The following is a 12,449-nucleotide window of genomic DNA, read 5'->3' on the forward strand; positions in this document are numbered from 1 at the left end:
CGTATCCTGGGGTGCATCAAGAACGGCATCGCTAGTAGGTCAAGGGAGGTGATTGTCCCGCTCTACTCTGCGCTGGTGCGGCCTCACCTCGAGTACTGTGTGCAGTTCTGGGCACCACAGTATAAAAAGGACATGAAACTGTTGGAAAGTGTCCAGAGGAGGGCTACGAAGATGGTGAAAGGCCTGGAGGGGAAGACGTACGAGGAACGGCTGAGGTCACTGGGCCTGTTCAGCCTGGAGAAGAGGAGGCTGAGGGGAGACCTCATCACAGTCTACAACTTCCTCGTAAGGGGTTGTCAAGAGGCAGGAGACCTTTTCTCCATTAACACTAGTGACAGGACCCGCGGGAACGGGGTTAAGCTGAGGCAGGGGAAATTTAGGCTGGACGTCAGGAGGGGGTTCTTCACAGAGAGGGTGGTTGCACACTGGAACAGGCTCCCCAGGGAAGTGGTCACTGCACCGAGCCTGTCTGAATTTAAGAAGAGATTGGACTGTGAACTTAGGCACATGGTCTGAACTTTTGGGTAGACCTGTGCGGTGTCAAGAGTTGGACTTGATGATCCTTAAGGGTCCCTTCCAACTCAGGATATTCTATGATTCTATTCTATTCTACTAGAAATAGGCATTTAATGTGCTTTCACACCTAGATGGAAAGAACCACATATTGCATGTTAATTCATTCTAATAAATCACATTCCCTTTGATCATTTTTACTTGGTAACTTATAGTTGCAAGGAATGTGGTATTTCAACGGTTGATAATAAAACATAGAAATCGTGCTTTTACTTAAGAACTTTCTGTTCTATCAGATGTGTAGCTCTACTCCAACAGTAGCTCATAATTGCAATTGTAATATATCCCTTTTCAAGTGATCTTATTTCCTGGCATCTGTGTCATCCTTGGCCAGTAAGGTAAGAATTTATGCCTTTATGCTTTTTATAAGACAGCTGAATAAAGTTCTAGAAAGACCATAAAGGCAAGAATTATTTCTGAGGCCATAGCAGCTTTTTATATCATAGTTCTCAAGCGCCGTATAAAAGCAGCCAAACAGCATTCCTCTACCCTGCCTCCCACAAGTTTAGAATAGTGCAAAGCGGGACGTAAATGTTGTGACATGCTGATTCCACTGTTATTTCTGACCTTCTAACAGGTATGCTTGAGGTGTGAAATTATAGAATCGGAGATTCATTAGGATTGGAAAATTATTAGGGTTGAAAAATCACCTCCCTTTTCCTGCTGGCTACATTATTTCTGATACAAGCCAGGATGCCATTGGCCTTCTTTGCCATTGACCTGGGCACACTGCCAGCTCATGTTCAGGTGAGAATTGACCAACATTCCCAGATCCTTTTCCTCTGCACAGCTTTCCAGCCATTCGCCCCAAGTCTGTGGCGCTGCATGGGGTTATTGTGGCCAAAGTGCAGAACCTGGTACTTAGCCATGTTGAACCTCATCCCACTGGCCTCTGCCCATTGGTGCAACCTGTCCAGGTCCCTCTGCAGGGCCTTCCTACCCTCCTGCAGATCAACACTTCCCCCAGCTTTGTGTCATCGCAAACTTAATGAGAGTGCACTCATTTTCTTCACCCAAGTGATCAATAAAGATATTAAAGAGGATGGGCCCCAACACCAACCTCTGGGGAACACCACTGGTGACCAGTCACCAGCTGGATTTCACTCTGTTCAGTACTCTCTGGGCCCAGCTTTTAACCCAGCAGAGCGTACCTGTCCAAGCCATGGGCTGCCAGCTTTTCCAGGAGAAGACTGTGGGAGACATGTCGAAGGCCTTGCTGAAGTCTAGGCAGACTCCATAACAGCCTTTCCCTCATACACCAGGTGGCTCACCTGGTCATATAAACAGGTGAGGTTGGTCAGGCAGGACTTGCCTTTCACGAACCCATGGTGGCTGGACCTGATCCCCCAGTGATCCTGCATACATTGCATGAATGTTTTCAGGATGACCTGTTCCATCACCTTCCCTGGCACCGAGGTCAGGCCGACAGGCCTGCAGTTCCCCAGCTCATCCTTATGACCCTTCTTATAGATGAGCATCACACTAGCAAGTCTCCAGTCATCCAGGACCTCTCCAGATGACTGTAATTGCTGATGGATGAAGGAGAGCATCCCAGCAATCACAGAATCACAAAATGTGAGGGATTGGAAGGGACCTTGAAGATTATCTAGTCTAATCCCCCTGCCGGAGCAGGAACACCTAGATCACTTCACACAGGAATGTGGCTACATGGGCTTTGAAAGTCTCCAGAGAAGGAGACTCCACAGCCCCCATGGGCAGCCTGTTCCAGTGCTCTGTTACCCTTGTGGAAAAAAAGTTTTGTCTCATATTTAAGCAGAAGCTCCTGTGTTCCAGCTTGCACCTGTTGTCCCTTGTCCTGTCATTAGGTGTCAATTGAGAACAGTGCAGCCCAGTTTGGCCCCGTGCAGCCCAGCACAGCCCGAATTAGTCTAGGTTAGCCCAGTATAGCCCATTATATCAGAGCCAAGTAAGCCCAATTTAGCCTAGTACAGCCCGCTGCAGCCCAGGATAACAGAACCAGTTGAGCCCAGTGCAGCCCCATTTAGCCCAGTGGTGCCCAGTGCAGCCCAATGCAGCCCCAATAGCCTAGTTTAGCCCCATTTAGCCTAGTTGAGCCCAGTGCAGCCCCATTTAACTCAGTGCTGCCCATTTTAGCCCAGCAGAGCCCAGTTTAGTCCACTGCAGGTCAGTTTGGCCCAGTGTAACCCAGCACAGCCCCATTTAGCCTAGTTAATCCTAGCTCAGCCCTATTTAGCCCAGTGCTGCCCACTATAGCCCAATCACATCTGCCAACTCCCTCAGCACCCACAGGTGGATCCCATCTGGCCCCATGGACTTGTGACAGTCCAGATGGAGCAGCAGGTCTCTGTTTCCACCTGAACTGTGGGTGGTTTCTTCTACTCCTTGTCCCAGACTTCCAGTTTGGGAGGCTCAGTATCCTGAGGATAAGTGGTCTGGCTAGTACAGGCAGATGTAAAGAAGGCATTGAAGAACCTCAGCCTTTTCCTTACCTCCATAGTTGTGTTCGACCCTGCATCCAGTACAGGATGGAGGTTCTCCTTGGCCCTCCTCTTGTCGTTAATATATTTATAAAAACATTTTTTGTTATCCTTAACCATAGTGGCCAGGTTGAGATGGTGCTGGACTTTGGCTTTCTGATTTTCTCTTTGCATATGCTGGCAACTTCCTTGTACTCTCCCCAAGTTGCCTGTCCCTTCTTCCACCAGATATAAACTCTCTTTTTCTCCCAGACACTCAGCAAATGTTCCCTGTTCAGCCTCTTCTTCCCCGCCAGCCCATCTTATGGCACACAGGAACAGCCTGATCCTGCGCATTTCAGACTTCCTTCTTGAGGAGTGTCCGGCCTTCCTGGATCCCTCTGTGATCAGTCATCTCTGGCTATAGCAACATTATTATTATATATACCACCTAAGCTGTTGCTGATGCTTTTTGCTTAGCGGATTGGAAGCCTTATTAATGCTTGTGTGGAGGAGGAGATTTTTGTTTGCTTTATTTTCACTTGTTGTTGTTTCTTCCCTTTGGAGAACTGTGTATGATTCAGCCTCTTCATTCCTTTTTGTATTATGAGGAGGTTAATTTCTCTCCTTTTTTTTTTTTTTTTTTTTTTTTTTCCTAGGAAATAGGACAAAGTGTGATTTGTGTATTAGGAACTGTGAACTGAGACGAGTTTGAAATAAGAGTAAAAGATCAGATGTGTAAATCATGGAGGATTAATGGCTATACTTACTGGTTGACGAGGACTGCATTCATGGAAGTAGATTAGCTGCGATGTGAGACAGAGGAATACAAGTAGTTTGCAATTAGACCCTACCATTACAGGGCTGCCTGGGCAGGAAGCTGATTTGATTTTTTCACAAAATCTTGGCTTTACTACTGTGATTTGAACTTTGAACACAATGGACCACTGCGAGCTTTCTGGAATTCCTTTCAGATAACTGGGCTACTGTTGAGAATACGCCCTTTCCATCATAATACTTTGAATTAATAAACAGGAACCTTAATCTTTTAATATGATTCTGTGCATATCAAGGCTTTGCAAATTGCAGTCAGGGTTTGGCTGTAGCAATACCTTATTTTGACAATGTTACCATTTGTTGCTGCAAACATATGCTGGTTCTAAGTCCTGAGAGAGAAATGTCCAAGAAAGATTCATGCTCCTTAAGTTTTGTTGAGGGAATTACAGTGGTGAAATAGAAATGTTGAAACCAGTCTGTACTGAAAGTTCAAAAAACAGAAGTATAATAGCGTAGGAAGAGCATCTTCAAGAAGTTATGCTATGCTTCACTGCAGTATAAAATCCAATGCTACAACACCCCCTTTTGAGCTATCACAGTAACTTCTTGGGTATCATCTCGAATTCTACAAATTTCTATGTACAGTATGCTAGTGACTGTTACAAACCAAACCAAACCAGTTCTCATATGTCTCTTTCCAGTTGAGGCCTATTTGTTACACTGTTTATTTGAGATGACTGAGTCTGTTCTTAGACTAAATCTGGATGCTTTCAGCTCATCATCTTCCAATTAATAGAGCTGGTGTTTGCACACCCCAAAGACAGCATAGAACTGCATGTGTCTTTATTTCTTAATCCTCTTATCCTCCCAGAAGGGTGACTGCATGCAAATTGTCTGGTAGAAACAATCTTTCTTCTGCTAGCTTTCAGATGGACAACTGGAAATATTTTAGGAGAATATTGGCTAACTTGGCCCCACACTCTTCCAAAAACAGACTCAGGTTTGAGAGGCATGGAGTGTTTCCAGGCACTGTTTCTAGCACAGCTGTAGTCTCACAAGACAGCTGGTTGAGCTATTGGTGGTTTGCTTCCTTTGGCAGTTGCCTATAAAAGTATAATTGTTGGTAGTCAACATGTGTCTAGAAAAACAGGAGATTTCTAAAGTGTGGCAGATCCCCCATTTTTGGTGCCTTCTCTGTTATTCATAATCTTAGATTTCTCCTCAAAGCTTTTCAAGTTCTAAAATGTTCACTGTGAGTGAAGTTCAACAGTAGCAGTTAGTGTTTGGGAAAGGTCATGTAATACTTACAAGAGCTTTAGTGTTTTGCTATCCATTTCCATTCTAACCATCTATCAAAAACAAGCTGCAGCCTGCAATTCTTCAGGTAAAATAGTGGGTCTAATGTCCTCCAGCCTAACTAGACTCTGGTATCTTCAGTAAAGACCCAAACCTGTGTCATTACAAGTTCCCTGGCTTGTGCTGTCTACTGCTGTGGTAGTCAACATTTTTCTTTGTCATGCCCATCTCTGCCACTTCAACAAATCCAGATTACTTCTTTGGTTCGTTTCCTTCTGTGAGGTGATATGAAATGTGAAATATGAAAGGTGATATGAATTACAGTTTCTAGCACAGCATGTTGTTTTCTGTTCTATCAGTCAAACTGATGCTTCTGTTGTAGAAATAAAATACATACAAGGATGAAACTATTCTCCCAATAAGCACTGAGTAATTTGTCTTTGTAGCAATCTTCTGTAAGCTGTGTTCCAAAGTGACGGATGCAAACAGTCCAGAGTTTTATAACCTGCTTTCATACAGCACTGATCAACACCTTAACTAAAACACAGTTAACATAATCCAGGTAGCAGAAACACGGCTCTTCAAGAAAACAAAAATGGAGAGAGAGGGAAAAAAAAAGCAGATCAAGAGCCTGCAACACAAATCAGGAAACTCTGAGACAAGTTATTTTGTAAGTAAAGGGCTTTAATTAAATGGTTCATTATTTTACAGTTTTTGTAACAATTTTGTTACAATCTGGGGTTGACTTGGATTGTTAGGCTTCTCCTGTACTCTCTGCTTTCAGAAGGACTATGTTCAAGTGCAGATGCCATTGTGCTATAAGGTGGCTTTTAAGGTTGTCAAAGTACTCATAAGAGCTTAGGTTTTCAGGGAATTTATAGATATTCTTGTGTTCTTATTATTCTATTTGATAGTTAATACAGAAGGAAAAAGGCTCTGTAACCTACTGTTCCAAGCCAAGTAGCTATACATCTATCTGAAGCACTGTAATAATTTTAAGTGCTGTCTAATTACTGTACTGTAGTCTCACCTTAAGCATAAAAAAGTGTGGAAAAATACATTGCTTTGTCCATACTATATAAGAGTATGCCAGAAAAAAAAAAAAAATCTAATCTTGTTACCAGAAAAACAAACAATCAAACAAACAAAAAGCATATATTTACTAACTTTGCTCTTTGCTGGTGCTACTTTAATCACTACCATGACTGTACTTTTTTGGTATCACAGCTGGCTCAGCAATGTGCATCCACAAATCTCTTTTTCTGGGTTACCTACCTAATTTTTGACTGCGTCTTACTAGATACACTTTTTATTTTCAGGAATGTAGGTATGGAAGCTATTCTGCCATGGAACAGGTTTTGCAGCACCTTTGCCTTGTTCTTTCTCTGGCATCATGCACTATTCTGCTGGCAATTAAGGTGTTTATTTAGCCATAGACCTTATCTAGGCTTGGTGCATATCCTGCCTATTCAAATAGTGACACACAGTCAGATATTATATGTTATACTTGTTATATGAATATAGTGAGATCACATACCTTCAGCGCTCAACTATTTTACCTCATTCTTCTTTATTGTCCTATACTATGATGCTGGATTTTTTTTTTAACCCTCCTCTACTGCTCAGTACACAGGCTATATTAGAGACTGAATATTACATTCATTTCTCTGTGAATATGAAATGCTAAAACACTGTAACCCTGCAGTGTATTACCCTATGCCATGAATCACTACGCTTAATGTATCTCCAGGCCTACAATGAAGTGTCTAAACTTTCATAAAGTCTAAATTGTCACTAATGCTAACAGCGGTCATCTAGAGTTATTACTATATGCTGCCTAAAAAAAGGAAATATTCAAATGCCTTGGGATTTATGATCCTCTCTAGTTTTAATTTCCCTCTTAATGCAGTTGACGATACCGAAGCTAAAAACATGACTGAAAACACTTGACAGTAGTACACCCAATAAAATGAAATATCTTGCACAACTACTAGTAGAGGCAGCCTTCTGCAGTCAATACACACACACACACACATTTTTAAACTAGCTGCCTCTGGTTTTAAGACCTCAGCACTCTGTGTCTCCAAGTCTATGTCCCTTTTGACTGGATGAGAACAGCAAGTATAGTCTTCAATTTCTCTCCACATACAAGATTAATTCTTTGTTCTCAAACGATATTTCATGATGAAGTTATTTGTTTATAACTAATCTCCATACTAGGATTTTTCATGTATCTTCCATTCTTCCAAATGTATGATTTGCATCCATAATATAAGTATTGGATGTGGTATTGCTCTGAGATCAATAAAGAATTACATATACCGTGAGCTTTATAACTGAGAGTGAAATACACCCTTCACTTATATTACAAGCAAATAGGTCCATGTGTACTTCTAATGAAATTCTCCTACTCTGATAAATGGATTTTCTTTAGCATAGCAAGATGTCAGTCAATGGTTAATATCATTAAGGCAATACTCAGTGGGTCAAAAGCCCAGACTGTCTTTTGAGTTTCATATATAAATGCCACTTTATACACTGAAGTGTTCACAAGTCATCAGTTTGATTCTCTTTGCTTACCTTATACTTTCTACATTATATAATAATATGTGCTGTTTTAGTAGGTACAAAGTAAGAAGGAATGAATTCAACATTTACAGGGGCGAGTGAATTATTGATGGTATTAACTGCACCAGGAAAATAAGTAGTTCTGACCAGAAATGAAAGAAACATTATTGGTAAGGGACATGGAATTTCTTAGGTTTGGGAAATAGGCAATTCAGACTGCATTCAGGTGGCTACATGATAATAATTGTGCATGACTGGGGGAATTTATTGTCCATAATAGTTATTCATTTCAGCCCCTCTACTAGAAATCACAAGTACCAACTACCTTGCTAAAAGCAGGATCAAATGAATTCTCCTAAATTCAAATGAGGCAAAGACATCTGATCAACATTAAAAAAAAATGATGAAAGACATTTAAAAGATGATTATTTAAACTTTTGTGATGGTCTGGGGAGTGTTGCTGTTATCCATTCTTTGAATAAGCAGAAGTAATAAGGGTGGATGGTAACAGGTACATTGCTTTATGACATAATAACGCATTTTATGTGCTAAGAATGAGTGATGCAAAACTCACAGTCAAGTACAGGTTGGTAAAAACTGTGAATTAAAAAAAAAAAACGTGGGCCTCATTGAACTAGTCAAGTGGGGGATTTGTAATTTCTCTGATCTTTTTGCAAACATGATTAATCTAGAATTCATAATGCCTAATATGTCTTGAAACATTTGAGTGAATGAGAACGATCCTTCACTTTTATAATGAGAGAATTTTAAAAGATACATGTCTCGGGAACATCCAATGCTTAGTGTAGAGCTGATCAACTGTTTTCTCCATAAAATAATCTTTTTCTTTTTTTTTTTTTTTTTTTTTTTTTTCAGTAAATCTCAATAAAGTTTCATAAACTAGAGTAGACAGCAATAAACTGAGTCTTCTACAATAACTGCAAACCATTAATGCCTACAGATTTTATGGGTGAGAACCATGAACTGGAAAAGTTGGAAAACCAGTTCAGACCCATTCTGTTGCACAGATACGTGATGCAGTCAGATATAGATCAGAAAGAGGAGACCCTTATAGTCCCTATATTTCAATGACACCTTCTCTATGCAAACTGTCGTGGATGACTACCTATACAGCTCTCAAAGTCTGTTCTACAGATTTCTTTACTGCATACAAGGTGAAATTTTATCTGCAGCTATATCTCACAAGAGAACATGAATGTATTTCTGTCTTTATAGGAAGAAATATCCTTAATTTAATGCAAGTAGAACTCCAGTAATAATGATTAAGCTTGTTATCATCTTCACTTACACAGCACTATTCATCTAAGATCAAGTGCTTTAAATAGGTGGAAAAGCATTGCTTCTCATTCCTAAATTCAATGCTTCTCACAATTTTGTTCAGCCAGCTTTGACCAGCTGGAGAGCCTCTTTGTCATGGTAGGCACTTTTGGTAGAATTTTTACTAAAGAGCTAAGCAGCCTTTAAAATCAGACCTTGTACTAGTCACACTAATTAGTGAACTCTTCTGAAGACTGGAACAACACTGTTTTTAGGCCACAAGACTTGAAATGGCTTCTTCAGTGTGCTCGGACTAAGGAATTAACAAGGAAATGCACCTTACTAGAAGGTTTTTCATACAGTTCCCTGAAAATTTTGCCTGTGTTAAGACAGCAGGAGTTGCCCAGAATGACCATGGTGAAACAGCTAATCTAATTATATAGTCCATCTATTTCACCGAGGAGCTCATTAAGTAGAACATAACCATTGTCACAAGCTCACTGTCCTAATGCCTCCATTCAACGATCAGAGGTCTTGGAAAATGAATTTTTGATAAGGAAAAGTATGCAAATTGACAAGTCAGTTCAAGTTGACTTGTCCCATCAAAGTTGGTACAGATGGCAAAAATACTACCTGACTTTGTTTGAGGTAGTCCTGGGGAGCAAACAAAACCTGATGCTCAGTTCGTGCTGGCTTACTCCTTAGTTCCATTTCCAGGTTAGGATGAGCAACTCTTGCAGGCAGCTTCACTGTTAGACTCATCAGGGCTTTCTGGCTGAACTCCATGCTGGTGTAGTCACTCAAGAGTGGTACCGTAATGGAAATGATTCCTTCTTTTTCACTTGTTACCGTTTTTTCAGGGATTTCTTTGTGTCTTATATTTATGTCTATGTTATTGGTAGGTTCTTTTGACTGACAGGTGTCACACTTCCTGACTTCTACACCATCCGTAAAGTGCTCTAACTTCAAGGGAACTTTTGCCTCATGCTCTATGACATAAAGGCTGGTAGTATCATTGTCTGTCATGGCCTGAAGCAGTGACTTTGAAATGGGTTTCCAATTTGTCTGCAAGACAAAAGGAGAAAGTATAATTTCAATATAATACCTTAGCAAAGTGCAATAGGCTATTCACTGAAATAAATATCAGAAGAATAAAGCTAAGAGATAGCCTGGTCTTGCCAATATAATATGGCTAACTAATACATTTTAACTATTCTATATTGGTTTTATAAACATGAGTGAGAATATTTATTTCCCTAAACCTGGTCTCTAAATTGGAGAGATATATATTCAATGGGTGGACAAGGAATTGACCTGAAGGTCACACCCAGAGAGTGGTGATCAATGGATCTATGTCCAAATGGAGACCGGTGGCAGGTGGTATACCTCAGGGGTACCTCAGGGGTCTGTCCTTGGACCAGTACTGTTTAATATCTTCATCAACAACATGGACAGTGGGATAGAATGCACCCTCAGCAAGTTTGCAGATGACACCAAGCTGAGTGGTGCAGTTGACACACCATAAGGAAGGGATGCCATCCAAAGGGACCTGGACAGGCTTGAGAAGTGAGCTCACATGAACCTAATGAGGTTCAACAAGTCTAAACACAGGGTGCTGCACCTGGACCAGGGTAACCCCTGATGTGAATACAGACTAGGAGAAGAGCTCATTGAGAGCAGCCCTGCAGAGAAGGACTTGGGGGTTCTGGTGAATGAAAAGCTTGGCATGAGTCGAGAGTGTGAGCTTGTAGCCCAGAAGCCAACTGCATCCTGGGCTGCACCAACAGAGGAGTGGCCAGCAGGTGGAGGTAGGGGATTGTCCCCCTCTGCTCTGCCCTTGTGAGGCCCCACCTGGAGTGCTGCATTCAGGGCTGGGGCCCCCAGTACAAGAAGGACGTGGGGCTGTTAGAGCAAGTCCAGAAGAGGGACATGAAGTTGGTCAGAAGACTGGAGCACCTCTCCTATGAAAAAAGGCTGAGAGAGCTGGGGCTGTTCAGCCTGCAGAAGAGAAGGCTCTGGGATGACCTCATTGCAGCCTTTCAATACTTAAAGGGCTATTATATAAAGGATGGAGAAGGACTCTTTACTTGGGTAGATAATGACAAGACAAGGGGGAATGGTTTTAAACTAAAAGAAGAGAGATTTAGAGTAGAGGTTAGGAAGAAATTTTTTACTCAGAGAGTGGTGAGGCACTGAAACAGGTTGCCCAGAATGGTTGTGGATGCCCCATCCCTGGAGGTGTTTAAGACAAGGCTAGAGGAGACCCTGAGCAACCTAGTGGGTTGTGTCCCTGTCTATGGCAGGGGAGGTGGAGCTAGATGATCTCTGGGATCCCTTCCAACCCAAGACATTCTGTGATTCTATTATTAATATTTATGCAAAGTTTTTCTTGCTTTTCTGTATGCTAGGGAGAAAATGCAGCGCTGATAAAATGTAGGTTTCAGGATGTGCTGTTCTGAGACACAGCTTTCAAAAAGTTTTACCAATGTGCTACTACAAAAAGGCAGCAGCTTGAACAGCAGCCAAAACAACTTTTGATGTAAACCTCAGCATACAGTTTATTACTCATCTTAATGCCATTCTGGGATCTTACTCATCTTAATGCCTTGCTGGGATCTAAGTATACTCTGGGTTACAAGCTTTTACAAATTCTGGATCGTTAAATGGAGAACCATTTGTAATGCCAAGCATCTTTGTTTTCCACTTCAATTGTTTTTCTGGGCTTCCCCACCCTTGCTGTAATATTTTAAAAATGATCACCAGGATGGTATATTCTCTGACATACATACTAGCCTCTGCTTTTAACTCCTCAGTTGCCCCAAACTTGTTTAAAATCTTACAGTTCTTTTGCAAGATATAAATAGGGATGTATTTTTTATTTACTTTCTTCCTATAATTTCTGTTCTGACCTGGAAAACGAGTGCACTGTTCTTTGAAGTCTCAGCAATCCTGCATAAAATATCAGTATTTTTTTCTAAATGGCACTTGTAATGGGATGAGCAGACCCCCTCTGCATAGTCAGAATTTGTCTTGTTTTGAATAAAGACCTGTGTGATATGTACCTTCACTATCATGTTCATTATGAACAGCATCCCTAATGCTCTACCTAACAAATCTAAAGTAAGCTCTGTGTGAGCTTTTGTCTTTTATAATCATGGGTAAAAAGAAAAAGCATCAGTGATAGACTTTCCATCTCCAAGGACCAGAATGGGCTGACAAAGCAGGACAAGGTTCTGTTCCCACCTCTGATATCCTGAGTAGTTACAATGCCAAAGCATATTCTGTGCCAACCTTTGCATGCTTACAGGAATCTTCTTGACTCCTGCTGCCTTGGGCTCATGTCCTCAAATTACAAATGAGGCCCCTTTCATCTACTTCTCTTTATCCGTTACAACACAGCACTATGCCCTCACCGTGCCTGCAGTCTCACTAATGTGTACAAGAGTGTTTGCAGCTCCTACTAGAAAACACTGTTTCTTTGTAATTAAATGTGAAAAACAAGAAAGGACAGATTTCAGA

General features: G+C 41.3%; 1 protein-coding gene across 3 annotated transcripts in view; it reads right to left on the reverse strand.

Moving 5' to 3' along the window:
• Positions 1–6,390: 6,390 nt before the first annotated feature.
• LOC311427040 (interleukin-6 receptor subunit beta-like) overlaps positions 6,391–12,449 on the reverse strand; it is a 43,925-nt gene continuing 37,866 nt past the window's right edge. For all 3 annotated transcript variants that reach the window (XM_084503991.1, XM_084503989.1, XM_084503990.1), the window contains exon 16: positions 6,391–9,995. In XM_084503991.1, the coding sequence (XP_084360117.1) occupies positions 9,510–9,995 (486 nt within the window). In that variant the 3' untranslated portion in view covers positions 6,391–9,509. The remainder of the gene's footprint in view (positions 9,996–12,449) is intronic.

This window comes from Aythya ferina (assembly GCF_964211825.1).
Source record: "Aythya ferina genome assembly, chromosome: Z".
Classification (NCBI taxonomy): domain Eukaryota; kingdom Metazoa; phylum Chordata; class Aves; order Anseriformes; family Anatidae; genus Aythya; species Aythya ferina.